The sequence below is a fragment of the Protopterus annectens genome, chromosome 3.part0 (assembly GCF_019279795.1).
Source record: "Protopterus annectens isolate FY-2018-M chromosome 3.part0, PAN1.0, whole genome shotgun sequence".
Taxonomy (NCBI): Eukaryota; Metazoa; Chordata; order Ceratodontiformes; family Protopteridae; genus Protopterus; species Protopterus annectens.
The window spans coordinates 654,624,687-654,644,750 of record NC_056731.1 but is presented as its reverse complement, the minus strand read 5'-3'; the positions used below and the strand labels follow the sequence as shown (position 1 = coordinate 654,644,750).

Here is a 20,064-nt window from a genome sequence, read left to right as displayed (position 1 = left end):
TCGGATCCATAACCCACAGGTTGCAGACAAATGAATACACCTACTCAGATGGAACGTTATGGTGAGTACATAACTTCTAATTTCCGCAGATCTGATCAGCTGTTCCTGGCATTCTGTCTTAACAGAAAGAGTCAGCTGGTTTCCAAAGTTACTCTTTCTCATTGGATTTTAATGTGCATTTCCTTTGCCTGTTCTTCTAAAGGCTTGTCCTTAACAGGTCCAGTCAGAGCTCATTCCACTAGATCAATGGCTATGTCAGCTGCCTCTCTGGCCTGTTATTCCAAGATGTGTGGCAGCCGCCTGGTCTACTCCTCACACATTTGTCAGTCATTATAAACTTGACATTGTCTCCAGGAACAGGGCTTCCTTTGGCTCCATAGTTCTTTGGTATGTCCTTAGATGAGGCCACCCAGGATTTAGGGTAGCTGGGAACTCTGACCTAAGCGTGAGGAATAGTGACATGGATAACATCAGATAAATAGTTATGTACTTAACATAACTTAGCATCTGTGCTATCCTGTGTCACTGTTCATCACTATCCCTCCCTCCTTCCCCTGTTCTGCAGGACCTAGAGGAGTTGACTTGTCTGGTGGTCAAGGTCTTCCTTAGCTATTTTCTGACTATTTTCTGACTTCAGGGCAAATTCGATCTGAGAGTTTAGAGGGCAGCAAAGGATCATGGGAATTGGAGGAGCTTGAGCCTAGAAGCTGTCTGTAAAGTTGTTGGCTCGGATCCTATGACCCAAGAGTGATGAATAGTGACATAGGACAACACAGATGCCAAGTTATGGTAAGTGCATAACTCTTTTTCTTCAGCATGTCCTTCTTTGAGGCCACCCAGGATTGTACGGTAGCTGGGGACTCTGACCCAGAAGTGAGGAATAGTGACATGGATAACATCAGATAAGGAGTGATGTACTTACCATAACTTAGCAACTTAGCATCTGTGTTATCCTACGTCACTATTCATCACTATCCCTCCCTCCTTCCCCCATCTTTTGGATTTAGAGGAACTGGAGATGTCCCATCTGGTGGTTCAGGTCTACTCTGGCTGTATTCTAGCTCTGGGGCAAACTCGATCTGAGGGGTTAGAGGGCAGCAGGGGATTATGGGAGTGGGAGGAGCTCGAACCTAGGAGCTGTCAGAAAAGTTACCGTCTCGGATCCGATGTTGAATCCCACAACCCAGAAGTGCTGAATAGTGACATAGGATAACAGATGCTAAGTTAGGGTAAGTACATATCTTTTTTTTGCAAGGGAGCTAGTAGATCAATTTCTTTGTGCTAGAACTGTATTAAAGAGGGTAAGACTGAACTCTTTCATGTTGTGGGTAAGAAAATAATCGTAAAAGTGAATTTTGGCTTTAGACCAACATATGAAAATGGGAAAGTGATCAGTGAATGTGTCCATTATCATACTTCACACCAGTATGTTATAGGGGAGCATATAAGGAGTCAGGTCAAGTGAGCTTTTTCTGCTCGTAGCTTTATTGGTGTGAGTGTGGGTATTTATGATTTGACCTAGTCCAAAGAGTTGTATAGTAATAATGGGCTCTTGTTATTAATGAGGTCACCAAGAGTTGGCATCTTATTTTTGCTGTTACTTTTTTAACCAAGAGAATATGTCCTCAGGTGGGGCTGGAAGCAGTTGGGGGATGCATGCACTACCAGTTTTAAGTTTCTTAACGTTAGTGGTTATTATGGTTATGGTGTCAGAATTCTTGCTATGCATCTGGTTCCATAGCACAGAGGAAAATAACCCTGACTGTTTTCCAGTTAACCTGAGTTCAGATGGCAGCTTTGGTGGGAATTGAACAAATTATAAAAAAAAATACCAACTGCTGAAATTATCTAAAGAATGCAGGAAGAAGAAATAACCGAAAGCAAGTAAATGCATGCAGACAGAAATGAGGAAAGCAAAAGATTCAGCAAGGTATTAAGTGAACAGTAAGCAGTATAACTATGTGGCACAATTCAAGAAGCATATTCCTTGTAACAGTACGGTTTTGGAGCATATAATACAGCTCCTGTAAGTACACTGTTTACAACAGTGAAACATTGTACTTTTTAATCGCATACCATTTTAACAAAGAGTAGAACACTTTTTACAGTAGAGAAACTTGTCACTTCAAACACACACACACAAGATTACAAAGCAAAAACAGTTATATGCATTTTGACCATTTAATTAGTAATTGACAGTCTTGTCTTACATAAAGCTTACCCATATATTTGATGAAGTAAGGCCTTATATTGTTTTAGTGTTGTCAATACTAGATTTTCAGTCATTGAGTGATAATGGAGTACTTTCTGGTCAATTAACCTGAGTCAGAATTATCTTGATTTAGGACTGAAATAAGTGGTATTTTTGCAATATAATTTCAAAATTCTAAGGCAAGGCAAATTTTAAAAAACTCATGCCGCAGGATGATGACATTAATAATAGCATCTGGCACAAGTTGGTTGCCTTATACTCTGCAATGGAAGTTAACATTCACAGTGCAAGAGAATTCAGAATCATTAAAATGTACTTTTTACAAATGTCTTCTGAGGACAGTGAAGTAGAAGTGTTTTGACTTAAAATGCCTATTATTTATTTAATTATGCAGGAGTTATCAGGCAAGAAAAGCTAAGTCCTGCAATTTTCCTCTGTATAAGATAACAAACTTTGGCTGGGTCTCTTGTGGTGGAGGTGGGACTCTAGATTGTTGCTTTACTAGTTTTTGAGTAAAGGGCAGTTCCACTGATGGCAGCCATGCTGCTGTCTGTCAGAGGAGACAGCATGAATACTGTAGATTTGCTGTACTCTGTAAGTTGCACTTTTTTGGTTGGATAATAGTGCAAACTGATTACATATTTTGAGTGAGGTGCTTTTGCTCTGAAGCAGAAAGTTGCATCCTGACAACAAGTTGAAGATTATTTAATTGTGGAACATTAAACAGAAAGCACAAACTGAATTCTGTAGTTCTGATACCCAGGAGACAGCAAACCTTTGCTGCTGCATGTTTGGTGTATCTATGTCGGAGAGGACAGTTGTAGTACAGTTCCAATTTTTAAAGCATTGTAAGTTAACATTGCTGTCTTCTGAGATCTTGTTACACATTGAGATGTCTTCTCACACACACACACACACACACACACACACACACACACACACACACACACACACACTCATATTTTCTGGCAATGGAAGGTTGATGTGGATTTTGCAGTTAACCCAAGATACCCAGTAAAGGTGAAAAGAGAAATACAATGAGGTGCTTAAGATGTTTGCCTTCTTTGGGTAATAGCATTACAGTACTAAATGGTAGCCGATGCCATGCAGCAGCATATTCCACTGTAAAGTGGGGATGCACACCCGTAAACTGAGAAGTTGACTAGTTTACATGCAGATGCATTCTGTAGTCCAGCCATTGGGGCAGATGACTGAGTGGAACTAATATTAAAAGGATTATCTGCTGCAAATGATGCATCCTCATTACAGACTCTGCATTACTAACTAAATTTCTGAGCTAAGTCATTCCTGGGTTGCAGCCCTTGAGACATTAAAGTGAGAGTAAACCGTTTCAAATGAAATGTGGATACTATCTCCAATGTATTATTGCTAATGATACAGTAATGAGAGGTAAGGTATGGTAATTTGTTTTCACCTGAATCTTTTTAGACTGACTAATGTTAACAGTCTGTTGTTTTTGTTTATGTAAGTTGTCCTTAAAATACTCTTGACATGTTAATCATGTAAGCATTTTCTTCACTTGTACACAAGGAATTCTGTGTACCTTATTTGTCACCCTCATTTGTTTCATTTTTGTACATTAGGAATTGTGTGTACCTTACTTATCACACTTATTTTTCCATTTTTGTTTTCTTACAGTTCAACTTTCTAAACTGCTTTGCATCTCTCTTCTACATCGCCTTTGTCTTACATGACATGAAGCTACTTCGGCAGGTACGTATAACTATGTTGCAATTTTAAAAGTCCCGATTTTAACTTTTAGTTTTTATAACTTGGCTATTAAGTAGTGCGTGTTATGTAACAGGGGAAGAGGATTAAAATAGATAGGCAGTTGTCTCTGACACTGATCATGAATGCTTGAAAAAAAATGCAACCACTTTATCAAAGAAACTTTATGAAACTTGCACTTCTTAATGGAAAGATCTGGAGATTGTGCAGGATGGCCAATGCAGTCCCTCCATTTTTTCATTACATTTGCACACAGTTCCAAGTTCTGCCTTAAAAAATTAGCTACAAAAAGCTACTTAAAACAAGTTAATGTTAAAAAAGTAATGTAATAAATGACAAGACTTCCAGAGGACTTCTTAGATAGCTGCACACTGAGTAACAGATTAATGTGAGCTCTCCTAGTATGAAAACAGAAACTCAGAAAAGAAAGCCAGTGAATTTATCTTTTTGGATACATTTCAGTTACTGACTAGTAAGTGCTCTGCCTGGATGCCAGCAAAGAAATGTAGAGAACCTGAAAGAAAATCTGTCACAAAAGGTGATGAGAAAATACTGGCTGGGAAGAATCCTGTAGCTGTTCATCAAAAAGCAGTTCAAGCCCCAGCTTTGGTGTAAGACATGATTTCCTGTAATCTACACAAAATAATAAGTCAAATGTGCTTATATGTATATCCTCTTATTAGTCAGAGCTGATTAAAATAAATGAAACACTGAAGGAGTATATCAACTTAAATAACAAAAGGCTGGAAAGAATGGAAGACACTTTAAACAGATATTCAGATAAGCTGTTAAAACTGTGGAAATCAGAGGGCAATGTAAAGAAAAGGCTGGCTAAGCATGAGACTGTTTAAAAAGAGATGTTTAAAAAGTGTTATAATTAGGGGATAGCACACATGGGGAAAACCTGAGATTTTCTGCTGTACCAGAGAAACTAGAAGGGACAGACTGTATTAATTTTATGAAAGCACAAATAAGACTGGTGTTCCACAGCAGTAGTTGTTAATTGAAAGGGCATATTGTGTGTATGGCCCAAATTTGGCTATGAGAAAGCATCTGTGACCTCTAATAGTGATGCAGTCCTACCAGCAGAAGAGTTGATAATGACAAAACTTTGGTAGAAGGACAAAGTGCTAAAAGATGGAGACAGTAGAGTGTTTGTGGAAAATGATTACTCACTGTACACCAGGCAGATGAAGAGTAAATTTGTTCCAGCAGTCAGGGAATGTCAAGAAGTGTATGAGGCTCAAGCTGCTGTGTCCAGCTATTTTTAGAATATTTTTTCCTGGAGGGTCAAAGTCATTTTTTGATACAGAACATGCTAAGGAGGAAATACAAACTTTTGCCCTACAAAAACTGAGCTGTCAAACAGCCCTCAGTGTAAGTAGAATCACAGACTGTATGCATCTTAGCATGGATAACCTTCATTGTAAGTCAGTTCAAGGCTGTAAGTGTAGCTGTCAGTTTTGGACAACTCTTCCTCTTAGGAGGGTTCATAGGTAGGTACTAGGCTATCTGCCCAAGGGCATTTATAAGCCTAGCCAGAGTGTGTTGGCTTTTGCTGCCCCATTGATTAACTGATCCTCTGTCAAGCAGAATTAAGTGATCCCAGGGGTGTATTTTCTGTTACCCATCCACTCGTCAAGGTTTCTTTTGAAGAGTGTTAGTGAGGGGCTGTGCCTGATGTAATTTGGAATTTTGTTCCAAAGCATGGGGAGTCTCTGTGACAGGAATCTATCCCTCCAGCATGTTCTATTTATTGTTGTGGCGAGATTTAGCTCACTAGAACACGTGGCTCGCAGTGACTTGGATTTCTTTAGGTGGAGCATGTTCATCAATTCTGAGTTGGACATGGCTTTGTAAGTCAGGCAGAGATCACCTCTGAGTAAGCGATATGCCACTGAGTACAGCCGAAGTTTTTTCAGTCGGTCTGCATAGGACATATGTTTGAGGCCAGTAATCCTCTTTGTGAGGTACTTTTGTGGTCTTTCCAGCTGTTGGAAGTGTCTTGTGAGGTACATCCCAAATGGGGCATTGTACTCTATGGTGGGTCTAATGAGTGGTGAGTAGAGGGGCACTATAACCTCTTTATTTCTAGATGCGAACCCTTTAGTAATTAGATGGGCCACATAGAAGGATTTCCTAACTACTTTGGCAATATGATTGTCAAAGGAGTTTTACTATCTACCTGGGTCCCCAGATCTCTTATTACCTCTTCTGTATTAAGGGGGCTGCCACCTATGTGGTAATTCGTGGGTGTTTTGTTTTTCCCAAATGGGGTGACTATGCATTTTTTGGCATTTAGCTTGAGGCCATGATTGTTTGCCTGTACTTCTGAGAAGTATATGCCGAACAGTAGGGGTCCCAGGACCGAGTCTTGCGGGACACCACTTGTGACTGGTTTAGAGTCGGACCTGGAGCCCGCTATTCTTACCATGTGAGTTCTGTCTGTAAGCCAGTTGGCAACCCATCTCGTGACGTAGGGGTTTATGTTCAGACTGGTGAGTTTTTCTGTAATACCCGAGTGGGGAATGGTGTCGAAAGCCTTGGCGAGGTCAAGGTAGGCTGTGTGAACCACCTTTCCCTCATCTATGGCCTTGGTGACTGTCTCGAAGATGTCAACCTTGTTTAGTAGGCATGATCTGCCCTTAACAAAGCCGAACTGGGTCGTGTCAAGTGTTTGGAGGTTCCCAATGTCTTTGTTAATGAGTTCCATGATGATGCGCTCCATAGCCTTGCAGACCAGGCTAGTCAGGCTTATGGGGCGATAGTTACCAGGGTCAGTTGTGGCCCCTCCTTTGTGGAGAGGAATAACCGTTGTTGTGCACCATTCTATGGACACATAGCCTGTGGAGAGGGTGAGGTTTAACAGCATGTTTAGGTGGGGGGTTAGTTCATTCTCTAGTTTGTGCAAGGCGCAGCCTGGGACACCATTTGGTCCCATTGACGCTGTGTTTTTGGTTTTTGAAAGAGCTGCTTTCACCTGTGCATCTATGATTTTTTGACACTACACTTTTCTGGTATGGTTGTGGGCCCTTTTGGAGGAGAGGGGGGGTGTAGTTTGCACTGAATCTGTCTGCCACAATGTTGGCAATATCAGTAGGTTCAGTATATTTTGTGCTATTTTGCACTAGTTCAGTGCATATCTGTGAGTTGCCACTTAGATTCTTAACATAGCTAAAGAAGGCTTTGTGGTTATCTTTTGAATCCTTGGCTGTTTTTCTTTCGAAGTTAGCATTGGTTGATTTCATGAGGGACCTTAGTTTCTTACTGATACTGATCAGGGATGTCTTTCCTTCCTGGGATTTGCTTTTTTTCTGAACTAGTTTCCTCCTTCTTTTGTATAGCCTGTTTATTGCAGGGGTCCATCAAACTGGTTTCCTTCTCTTAGAGGAGTGAGTCTTGGGTTTGCTAGGGATGGCACGATCCATGCATCCTTGTAGGTGCGCATTGAGTGCATTTGTAAAGGTTTCTGCATCTTGGACAGAGTTATCCTTCAGCGTGGGGGCTGTGAAACTTATCACCTCTGTCTTAAGTAAGGTAAAGTTTGCTTTAGAAAAGTATTTTACTGTGGTTTCCTTAGTTGGGGGTGGTGGTGGTGTGAGAACATCCAGAGTGATTAGTTTATGGTCTGATATAATCAGTGACGGGTTGACCTCCGGTGTGGAACACCTGTCGCCCATGTTGGTGATGACCAGGTCCAATATGTTTTCACCTCTGGTAGGGGAGTTTACCAGCTGATCCAGAGCATTTGAGTTGATGAATTCTAGGAAGCGCTGGGCCTGGGAATTTGTACTCGAGTAGTTTTCCCAGTGAATGGTAGGGTAATTGAAGTTGCCCAATATCAGAGTGTTCAGTAGGACCTTCATGTTTTCCAGTGTCTCCAGAAAGATGGAGTGGTGGTCCTGGGTCATGGAGGGTGATCTGTAGCAGGCCACAATTTGCATTGCAAATTTGCCTGATGTTAGTTGCACATGGATGATCTCAGAGGTACCATGCTGCGCCACTAACCTGGAGGTGTAGGTATCCTTGATGAATACGGATACACACCCTCCTTTTGTGTTTCGGTCCGCGTTCTGTGGCCGAAACGTGTGGTATGAGTTGTAGCCCAGTAGTGCTGGGGTGCTCTCTGGAGCCTTAAACCAGGTTTCAGTTACTGCACAGATGTCGACATTCTCCATACTGAGGAGTGTTTGAGTGCGTGCATTTTGAGATTGAAACTCCTGGCGTTGAGTAGCATAACCCTCAGTTTTTTGTTAATTGTGCTGTTTACGGAGGTGGGTTTGACTTTTGAGCCTTGTCTAAAAAAGGCACTATGGGGCAGCAAGAGCCTTGGCCAGTATTCGAAAGCCTAGGGGTGACAGTTGCAAGCCGTCTTTTGCGAAGCAACACGGCTTGTCGAGCATGTCGTCCCAGGCTGACAGACACTGGATCCCCTTTGAATGACACCAGAAGCTTAGCGAATGACTGAAATTGATCACTTTTTCTTTATACTGAGGTATCATTCTTGGTGAGGGCAGGATGCTCCTCAGGGTCAGGGTCATACCAGCCTGGCCTGCATGATCACAGAGCTCTTCCATGTCTCTTTTCATGTAGTCCAGGGAGGTACGTCCCAAGTCATTCACACCAACATGAACAATGACAGAGTCATATTTGTACTTGTTCTGGAGTGCCACATAGACCTACCACAACTGCAAACCAAACACATAAAAACACAAAGACATACTCGGAGGCTGTAATAAAAAACTTACCAAAACAACAGAGGCTCCCAAAGCAGACATCCAAAAATCCACCACCTCAAAACAAAACACATGCAACACATACTTCAATAGATCAGTGTGTCAACCAATCACAGCCCTTAAGGCCAAACACCATGCCTGATACACTAGTAATAGGTGACTCTATGGTCAGACACACTGATGTCCCGCTGACCAGGCTGAACAAGGAGAGGGTGACTGTGAGCTGTCTGTCGGGAGCTAGGATCCGCCACATAACACACGCACTCAAGTCACTCCAAAGCAAGTACAGATATGACTCCGTCATTGTCCATGCTGGTGCGAATGACCTGAGATGTACCTCCCTGGACTACATGAAAAGAGACATAGAGGAGCTCTCCGATTATGTAGCCCAGGCTGGTATGACCCTGACCCTGAGCAGCATTTTGCCCTCACCAAGAATGATACCACAATACAAAGACAAGATGATCAGCTTTAATAATTGGCTCAAGTACTGGTGTCATTCTAAGGGGACCCAAAGTCTGTCTGCCTGGGATGACATGTTGGACAAGCCACGCTGCTTCGCAAGGGATGGCTTACACCTGTCACCACTGAGCTTCCGGATATTGGCTTAGGCTCTTGCCACCCCTATAGTGCCTTTTTTAGGCAAGGCTCAAAAGACAAACCCACCTCCTTAGAAAACAAAAATGGAAAAAAAACTAAGGGTAATGCTGCTCAATGCCAGAAGTCTAAATCTCAAGATGCAGGCACTTGATGCACTTCTAGCAGGGAGAACATCGATGTCTGTGCAGTAACTGAAACCTGGTTCAAGGCTCCTGAGAGCACCCCAGCGCTACCAGGCTATACCTCGTATCATGCTTTTCGGCCCCAAAACCCGGGCTGAACCACAAAGGGAGGGGGAGTGTCCATATTCATCAAGGACACCCACACCTCCAGGTTAGTAGCAACACATGAAGCATCAGAGACCATACAGGTGCAACTAACCATAGGCAAAACTGCTATACAACTGGTAGCATGTTATGATGAAGAAACACCATGCACCAGATAGGGAAATCTATTTGGTTACATTATTGGTTGATTTAATTTTAACATACAATTTCTTCATCTTTGGAGATGAATTTTACCAACAAAAGTGGGGGTTGCTATGGGATCGCCATGTGGTGGTAGTATAGCAAATTTGGTTATGGCATATTGGGAGTCCAATTATGTTTTTTCACAACAAAACCCATACTTTGACTCATTCCTTTTTTATACTAGGTTCTTGGATGACATCTTCCTACTTGTGAGGGTAGGTGAGTTTGAAGTAGAAAGGATGGTTCAATATTTTAATCAAAGTACCACCTTTTTACAGTTCACTCACACATTTTCGACGTTGAACATTGCTTATTTGGATGTGATGTTGAGTAAGGACTCAACATTTAATTGCTTCACTGCAAAAATTTACAGAAAGGGAACATACTCGAACACATTCTTGCACTATACCAGCTGTCATCCATTTTTTCAGAAAAGATCTGTAATTAAAGGACAGCTGGTTCGTGCTGCTAGAATGGTATCACTTGACAATGATTTTCATGCTGAATGTTCTAACTTGAAGAACATGTTTATGGCACGTGGATACCCCTCCGAGCTATTAGATGAATTAATACAAGAAGTCACTAATAAAAGAAGTCAACATATTTATAATCCACTACTACCAGTCATTACTAATAACACCATCAATACACTTATTAGCCCTGATTCTAACAGTTTTACGAGGGGGTCAGAAGGGTCTGTTGAGTCCAACGTGGTTGACAAACTTGGGACATTAAGGAATTTAGTGTTGCCAGCCTCAACAATGACTGATGAAAACTGTAAGAGTACTTTCATCACTACATTTAGTAAAGACAGTAAAATATGCACTGACATTATATTTAAGAACTGGGAATTGTTCAGGGCAGACCCAGACATCTATAATAAAACGGGCCCTTGCCCAAAGATTGTATACAAAAAAGGAAAAAATCTAAAAAATATTTTGGAGTTTAAGAAAGGAAGTAAGACATCGAAGGTAGGAACATACAAATGTCAGAATTGCAATCATTGTAAATATGTCGAAGAGGGTACACAATTTAGCATTAACAATTGTAGATACAAAATAGGGTTCAAACTAAATTGCAATTCATGTTACGTGGTTTACTTAGCTAGATGCCAACAATGTCCGGCCTTCTATATTGGTAAAACCATTAGAAGGCTGAGAGACCGTATACATGAACATTTATACGCTATTAAGACATCTAAAATGGAAAATGCACTAGCTAAACATGTATTTACTAACAACAACCATAATTTTAAATTTATAGCTATAGACCACATTCCAGTTAACAAAAGAGGTGGTCCGAGACCAGTACAATTAGAAGAAGCTGAATTAATATGGCAAGTAAGATTGCATGCTTATTGCTATCCAGGCTTAAACGATACTTGTTCAATTTCTAGCCTGTTGAAACTAAAGAGTTTAAAAAGATAAATATATTTGGTATATTTTAACTACGTGTTTTGACAATGTTTGTTGTTTTATACATTGCTAGTAGCATACTTGATAAGATTATAGATTACTATTTAACTAAACCACTTTTTTACTTATTAGGTATTTTTATGTTTTTGTATTTATCTTGCTTTATGCTTTTATATCCTTGTTGTAAGCCCTTTAAGAACTTAATTGAATAATGAAGTTAAATAGGCTCTCAGGATGTAATTGTAACACAATTATTATATATAAAAATGTAATTGTTGGTTTAAAGTGTGTGGAGATTCTGATGAAGTCGGGTACTTGACCTGACGAAAAGCGCTTCAATTTTATTGTTCTTCAGTAAAGGAATTTTTATTACTTTGGTGTCACTGGTTACGGTCTTTTTGGTTTATTAACTGGTAGCATGTTACAGACCACCCTCCCAATCTCATGAACCCCACTCAGCCTTCCTGAAGACATTGGAGGATATGAATGTATCACAAAATACCATCATACTGGGAGACTTCAACTACCCAAACATAGATTGGGTACATTATTCTAGCCCTAGTACCCTAGCCCAAAGGTTCCTGGAATTCATAAATTCCCCACTAGGGGAGATAATATACTAGACCTGATCATCACAAACATGGGGACAAAATGCTCCACACCAGAAGTATACCCCTCACTAGTGAGATCTGACCACAAACTAATCACCCTGGATATACATATCCCATCTCCACCCCCAGCACAAAAGACCACAGTGAAAAACTTCTCAAAAGCAGACTTCACTCTTCTTAAGACTGAGATGGTATCCTTTAAGCCCACTGTGCCAATGGATACCACATCACACAATGCCGAATCCTTCACAAATGCTTTCTATGGACATCTCCAAGAATGCATGGATCATGCAATCCCAAATAAATCCAAGTCCCTCTCCACCAAAGGCAAGCGTCCTGTCTGGTGGACCTCAGCCATTAACAAATTGTATAACAAAAGAAGGAAGCTACTGCACATCAGAGCAAAATCCCATGAAGGGAAGACATCTCTGATGAACATTAGCAGAAAACTACGTTCTCTCATAAAAACATCCAAGGCCGACTTTGAGAGAAAAATCGCTAAGGACACTAAAGATAACCACAAAGCCTTCTTCAGCTATGTTAGAAACCTGGGCAGAAACCCTCAGATATGCTCAGAGTTGGTTCACAACAACAAAAAATACACTGAACCCACAGATATTGCCAACATTCTGGCTGACAGGTTCAGTGCAAATTTCTCTCCTCCCTCACCCCCAAAAGAAGAAATACTTATCCCAGCTGAATGTAATCTCCCTGTCATCTCAGATGTCCAAGTGAGAACCGCCCTAAACAAAGCTAAAAACACAGCATCAATGGGACCTGACGGTATCCCGGGTTGCGTGTTACTTGAACTCCAAGAGGAGCTAAACCCACACATAAAAATGCTATTTAACCTTAGCCTTACTTCGGGATATGTACCTGAATACTGGCGTACAGCAACAGTGGTCCCACTCCACAAAGGGGGTGCCTCTACAGACCCTGGAAACTACCGCCCCATAAGCTTAACCAGCCTGGTCTGCAAAGCTATGGAAAGAATCATTATGGAACAAATAAAAAGAGACATAGGGGACCTACAGACACTTGACCCCACCCAGTTCGGCTTTGTAAAGGGCAGATCCTGCCTTTTGAACCTGGTTGACTTTTTCGAAACAGTCACTAGAGCCATTGATGAGGGCAAAGCAGTCTATACAGCCTACCTGGACTTGGTTAAGGCCTTCGACACAGTACCCCACTCAGGCATCATAGATAAGCTCAACAGCTTAAACGTAAACCCTTATGTCACTCGATGGGTTGCAAACTGGCTAAAGGACAGAACCCATAAAGTTAAAATTGCTGGAGCAATGTCAGACTCAAAGCCAGTCACAAGTGGTGTCCCACAGGGATCTGTCCTGGGACCCCTCTTGTTCGGCATTTATTTCTCAGATGTTAAAGCAAACATGGGAGGGCTGTGGCTGACAAAGTTCGCAGATGACTGCAAACTAGGCGCCATAGTCAATACACCAGTGGACACATACATCCTACAAAAAGGCCTCACAGAAACGGACAACTGGTGCCAGAGTCACGGCCTTAAACTAAATGCCAAAAAATGTATAGTCATCCCCTTTGGGAAAAACAAAGTACCCACAAATTATCACATAGACAGCAACCCACTGAGTACGGAAAAAGTAATAGACCTAGGGACCCAAGTAGACAGCGACCTCTCATTTGACACCCACATTGCCAAAGTGGTTAGAAAAACATTCTACATTGCACACCACATCATGAAGGGATTCACATCCAGATCCAAGGATGTCATTGTACCCCTATACTCCTCCCTCATCAGGCCCATGATTGAGTACAATGCCCCATTTGGTATGTACCTCACCCGGCATTTGCAACAGCTGGAGAGACCACAAAAGTACCTCACCAAGAGGATCAAGGGTCTCCAACATATGTCTTATTCTGCCAGACTAAAGAAACTTCAGCTCTATTCAGTAGCATAACGCCTGCTCAGAGGTGATCTCTGCCTGACGTACAAGGCCATGTCCAATCAGGATCTGATGGACATGCTCCACCTCAAAAAATCCAAATCCATCAGGACCACGAGAGCTAAAGACTTAAACCTCGGCACAAGTATGAATAGGACATGCTGGAGGGATAGATTCATAACCCAGAGGCTTCCCATGCTTTGGAACAAGATCCCAGTTCGTATTAGGCAGAGCCCCTCACTGACTCTCTTCAAGAGAAATCTTGATGAGTGGATGGGAGATCGTAAGTTTACCCCAGGGGTCACATCTGTGTCGCTGCTAGACAGGGGCACAGTAAACTAATTGTATTATATAAAGGGACCTTCATTGTGTCACTACTAGACAGAGGCACAGTATTCTAAATTTATTCTGTACATTTTTTGTACCATTTCATGGGGTGGCAAAAGCCAGATCACTATGGCTAGGCTTACAAATGCCCCAGGGCAGATAGCCTAGTACTATACTATGAAACTATGAAACTATGAGTGACCTGAGTACTTGTGTCATGTGGCGGATTGTGGCTCCTGACAGGCAGCTAACAGTAATCTTCTGTTTGTCTAGCCTAGTGAGTGGGACGTTAGTGTGCCTGACTATAGAGTCACCTATTACTAGTGTGTTAGGTATGTTATTTCACCTTAAGGGCTGTGATTGTGCGGCACACTGATTTTGTGTTTTGTGTGTTGTCTGGTTTGTGACGGGAAGTGCAGGTTATTTGGGTGTCTCCTTTGCAGGTTTCTATTCAAAGCCTCTGAGTATGATTTTGTGTATTTATGTATATTTTTTGCCAGTGCTGTTTTAGTAGGTCTGTGTGTGGCTGGAGGTGTGGTGCAAGTGTTAAACCTCTCTTCTTGACTGTCTGTTCCAGTCTTGGGTGGAGACAGCTTAGCTTCCAGTTTGGCTGTATAATTGCATCTCTCGCATGTGTTAGTGTTTTGTCTGTGTACATGAGGCAGTTGTAACATTGCCTCAGGATACCCAGATTCACCAGCTGGACTGGAGATTGCACCTGAATTTGCCCTTTGGCCATGCCTGAATAGTAGGGTGAGCTGCTTAGTTGCTTGGTTGGTGAGGGGTGAATAAAGAGCCTTGCCCTGCTGGGCAATCAGTGTCAGGGTATATTAGTGCTTGCTATTAGGTCTGAGCAAGTGCTAGGCTGTAAGATGCTTTTTGATTGCTTAGGTTGAGAGTTAGACTAGTTTCAAGGGAAAAACTGAAGAGGAGACTTAGTGGAGCCGGGAATAATTTAACCATAGCTAACCGGCATTATTTGAATATGTACATAGTTGTGTGTGTTTGTATTAAGTGAAAATGTAATGGAGTTGCTCTGGGTTCTGTTGTTTGAGGGTTTTGATTAAAACAAGAAGTATTGTAAGTTGTAACATAGGTTCAAATGGATATGACAAGAGACTGTATAAAAGATTATCCTGGAAGTATTAGTGTCTGTATGTAATACAAAAACTAAAACTAGGCATTTTATTAAAAGCTGTCATGAATTACAGGAAAAATAATAACTTCTTATCATAATGACAATAATTTTCATATTGTCTTTAAATGTGAATGGTCTCACAGGTATATACAAAACAGAAAGAGTAGTGAACTATATTAAAATGCAGAGTGCAAATAGCTTTGCTACAGGAGACACATTTGGAAAGAACTGAGCATGTAAATTTGATGAAGAACGGATTTCAGGATGGTTATTCTGCGGATTATCTGGGACAAAGGAAAAGGGGAATACTTATATTAATTGTTAAAGGAGCACCAATATTGATAGAAGAGGAAAAAGGATAGTAATGATAGATTTGTAGTAGTAAGGGGCTACTGGAAAGGGAGGAGAATTACACTGGCATGTATTTATATTCCACTTAAAACTGCTACAATGGATCGTAGAAAATTCCAGCACAAATTATCAGTTTTCGACATGGAGTATTACTTATAGGTGGAGATTGGAATTTGATTTGCAACAGTGAGGCTGTATCTGGGGTCCTAGAAGGTAAAATAGGACAAAAGAGGGTAGATTTTTGAAGACGTTTATGAAAATATTTGGCATGGAAGATGTGAATTCAGTATTAAGAGCTCTGAGAGAATTTATATATTATTCCCTAAGGTACAAAACTGGGCTGAGCTAGACAGAAGTTATATTTTACAGGAACATGTGCATTTAATTGAAAGTTTTGATACGCATCCAATAACTGTTTCAGATCACACACCAGTAATAAATGAAATAATAATGCAGGATAATGAAATACAAATTAGAGACTCTTTGGCCCTGTTCAAAAGGAACCTTGACGACTGGATGGGAGATAGGAAATTCACCCCGGGGATCACATCAGTCGCCCTGCTAGACAGGGGTCCAGGGAAGTAAATATTGTGGGAAGAAATAGCCAAGGAATTGTTATGGCTAGGCTTGTATAGGCCCTAGGGCCGACAGCCTAGTACCAACCTATGAATCTATGGCGCTTACATTCCTATCCAGTTAAACAGAGAGGAATTTATTGAATGGGTAGTAGAAATTAGTAGAGAAGATAAAAAAATGGCTTCAGGAAATATAGCTATGAAAGTGGAGTTTAAAAATATGTTAGAAATAAAGGAAAAAATAAATATGGTAACAAAAATTATTAAGAGGAACTGACATAAGCTAAAGTATTGCAGAATCATGGAAATCTCACAGAACATGAAGCAGTGCAACTGCAGAGTGCTAAAGAAAAAATAAGGGACTACCTCAGTAATGTATGAGTTTAGAAAGATGGCTGTTAAGCAACTGTTTTTTGATAGCTCCAAAGCACAAAAGCTTTTTGCACAATGGATCAGGTAACAGAAAGAAGGAGGGGTTATTGCTAAGCTTAATAAGCCTATAGCATGGAAAATATCCAAAAATCCTGTAGAGGTATTAGAAATATTTTGAACATTCTATGAAAGTCTGTGAAGCAGAGAAATATGGAAATCAGGAAAAGGTACAAATAGAAATGTTTATGGAAGAATTAAATATGCCAAGGTTAGAGGTAGATGAGTTTCAATTACTAACAGTTAGGATAGGAGGAGATGAGATAAAAATGGTGATGTATAACCACTCTACAGGAAAGTCCCTCATAACAGATGTTTTTCTGTGAAAGTTTGGAAGCTAGGAGGGGAGAAATTTATAAAGATCTAGAAAGGTTTATTTAACATTATTTTAAAAGTTGAAGAAGCACCAACAGCCTGGAAGAAAGATGTGCTGGTTGTAATACCTAAAGATGGTAAAGACCTATCAGATCCAGCTTCATATAGTTCTAATTTGATTATAAATTTTTATGCCTATAATAGCCGAAAGAAATGCAATGGTGATGCCAGATGTGATATATATGGATCAGCATGGTTTTGTGGAAGGGAGGCAAACATTTGACAGCATTAATAGGACAGTGATGATCCAGGAGGAAGCAGAATTTTTAAAAAAATTCCACTGTTGTTGGTGGGTCTTTATGTACAGAAAGAATTTGACAAGAGTAAGATGGAATTTTATGAGTTGGGCAATTCCCCATTTGCATTCTTGATAAAATAATAAGGTTGACTTTGGAGTGATTAAGTATAATTTTTCTGCATTTTCTTGCTGCTTTTAGCTAATTCTGCCTAAATTTCTGATTTTGTAGAGTTTCTGTGATTTAAAACGCTTGTTTCAGCTACATATTGTACTTACTTTACTGCCTGCACAGTAAAAAAGTCGTCTTTGTGTTTAAATTACCTGTTTAACTGTTGTAGGCTACACAGTCAAGTGTGATAGCCATTTATGTGCATTTAAAGTGTTTTTTTAATTGTATCTGCTTTATTTTTTGAAAAAAACAAAAAAAAAAACCCAAAAAAATACTTGATGTTGTGCAGTCCAATCTCACCTTCATTTTTACGTATGGGTTCAGAGCCGGTCCTTGGCTCCGACTCGGTCGATTTATAAGCTTGAAGACTTCTGGTTGGCTCATGGCTAAGCAGGTATCCCATAGTGCACCAGTACAAACCCCAGATCTCGCTTGCCGCGTCGACGAGTTTGGTTCTGCTTCTCTTGGCTCTGGCTAAGTGTTAACTTTTTTCTTGCTAACTTTGCTTAAAATCTTGTTCAAGTTATAATTAGTGTAGTACAATTGTTGTTGCATTAGTATTTGTTAGTGTAGGTTTACTAATTCTTAGGTAATTAGCTCCTTTGTACCCCTTGGTGCAAGCGTTGGCCTTGGGCTTGTTAGTGTGCTTTGTGGTATCCTTTGTACCAGTTTTAGATTTATTGTTAGTGCTGATAACTTTATAACACTAGCGTTTTCTAGTCTATAGTTTCATAGAGCAGTTTGGTTTCGGCGGTTATCCGCTGATGTTGATTCTTTACAGTGGTGGAGTCCGTTGTTCAAAACTCCAGTTTCAGCTTCCTCTGTTAATCCTCAGCAGAATAAGGGTTTTCTGTTGTGTGAGTTTTTGCTGGTCTGTTTAAGTTAGAAGACCTAGCTGGAGTTGTTTGAAATTCCAGTTTCAGCTTCCTCTGTTAATCCTTAGCAGAGTAAGGGTTGTGTGTGTGTGTGTGTGTGTGTGTGTGTGTGTGTGTGTGTGTGTGTGTGTGTGTGTGTGTGTGTGTGTGTGTGCGTGTGTGTGTGCGTGTGTGCGTGCATTTTTGCTGGTCTGTTTAAGTTAGAAGACCTAGCTGGAGTTGTTTGAAATTCCAGTTTCAGCTTCCTCTGTTAATCCTTAGCAGAATAAGGGTTTTGTGTGTGTGTGTGTGTGTGTGTGTGTGTGTGTGTGTGTGTGTGTGTGTGTGTGTGTGTGTGTGTGTGTGTGTGTGTGTGTGTGTGTGTGTGTGTGTGTGTGTGTGTGTGCGTGCGTTTTTGCTGGTCTGTTTAAGTTAGAAGACCTAGCTGTCCCTTTCCTTTCTGGACTAGGCCGTTTTAGTTAGAGGACCTAGTCCTCGTGGTATTTCTTCCTCCTTCAGGGCTAGGCCAATTAAAGTTAGAGAACCTAGTCCTCCCCTTTACTTCTCTTCTCGTCTGTGTGTTATGTCTAAAGAGGTTAAGGAGCACAAGTCTTCGGGTTTCAAGAAATGCATGAAGTGCTCCCAAAAAATGTCATTGATCGATGGTCATGGTCTATGTGTCTGTTGCTTAGGGGCCATCCATTTGCAAGAGACTTGCTTGTTTTGCCATGCCTTCTCCCCTAGAGTGTTACAGGAGAGGAGGAACAAGCTAATTCTAAAGGGTCTTTTAAAGCCTTCCTTTGAGGAAGCCTTGTCTAGCTCTTCCACTTCTTCCAAATTTACTAAATTTGCTAAGTCTAAATCTTCGAAAAGACCTTCTCCGGCACCGGCTGGTGTCTCGGAGCCACCTCCTAAAGTGGCCAAATCAGCCTCATCGGCTCCACTGCCTTCAGAGCTGACTGAGAGCAGCATTGTGGTGACAGGGCTGGATCCTAAATTGTCGGAGCCGACCACTGAATTTATGGAACCTGCTATTCCTCCAAGATCAAGAACCCGACTATGTCCTCCAGGAGCCTTTCAGAAGATGATGTGGAGAGGGTGGTCCTGAGACTGCTGAAGTTGTTTACTCTATCTAAATTGTTGTCAGCCCAGACCCAGTCGGTTCCGGAGCCTATGGAACCCGTTATACCCTCGATTGTTATTCCTCCTCCAAGCCAAGCTGGTTTGTTGGAGTCAGAGGGCTTGGTGCCATTAGTGGAACCCTTGGCTCCAGCTCCACTTGCGGTTGCTTCAGAGCTAACTTCTGCTCCGACACTTTCGGTGGCATCTGTTGTGTCCAGGGGCCGAAGCTCTCCGATTGGCGCCGACAGGGAAGGTTGGAATCAGTCTTCTTCGGTTCCGAGTCTCCCTCTTGGCGCTTCGGCTAGGGTGAGTTCGGACCCTGCGTCTATCTTGGAGCCGGTAGCCCTGGTGCCGTTGGCAGCCTCTGTCTCTTCGGAGCTGGAGAGGTCAGCATTCAAGATAATAAGCAGCGTGCTGTCGAAGTCAACAGTTGCCACCAAGGGTACCAGCACTCTCCCCCCTAGAGCACCCACTTCGGTCTCAGCCCCTACTCTCTCCGGAGACAGCAGAGACCCTCAGCCTCAGGAGTCACCGGCTGGTGGCCCCCACTCTTCCTGGACCTCCTCGGAATATCCTTCTGAGGAGCCTCCCAGGAAGAAGACATGCAAGAGGAAGCATGTTGACTCCCAGGATGAGTCTTTGACATCTGACACTGACCTTGAGGAGTTGGAAGGGTCCCCCAAGTCGTCCTTTGATGACGTCTCCTTCGTGAACATCCTGGAGATCCTTAAGCAGAGGTGTCACTGGCCCACTGTCAACCCTTCTGAT

The 20,064-nt window shown here is 41.6% G+C and overlaps 1 protein-coding gene across 3 annotated transcripts in view; it reads left to right on the top strand.

Annotated features, from left to right (window-relative positions):
• Nucleotides 1-20,064, top strand: part of ANO10 (anoctamin 10) — a 1,956,032-nt gene that overhangs the window by 662,846 nt on the left and 1,273,122 nt on the right. For all 3 annotated transcript variants that reach the window (XM_044065053.1, XM_044065056.1, XM_044065055.1), the window contains exon 8: nucleotides 3,872-3,946. In XM_044065053.1, coding sequence (XP_043920988.1) covers nucleotides 3,872-3,946 — 75 coding nt within the window. The remainder of the gene's footprint in view (nucleotides 1-3,871; nucleotides 3,947-20,064) is intronic.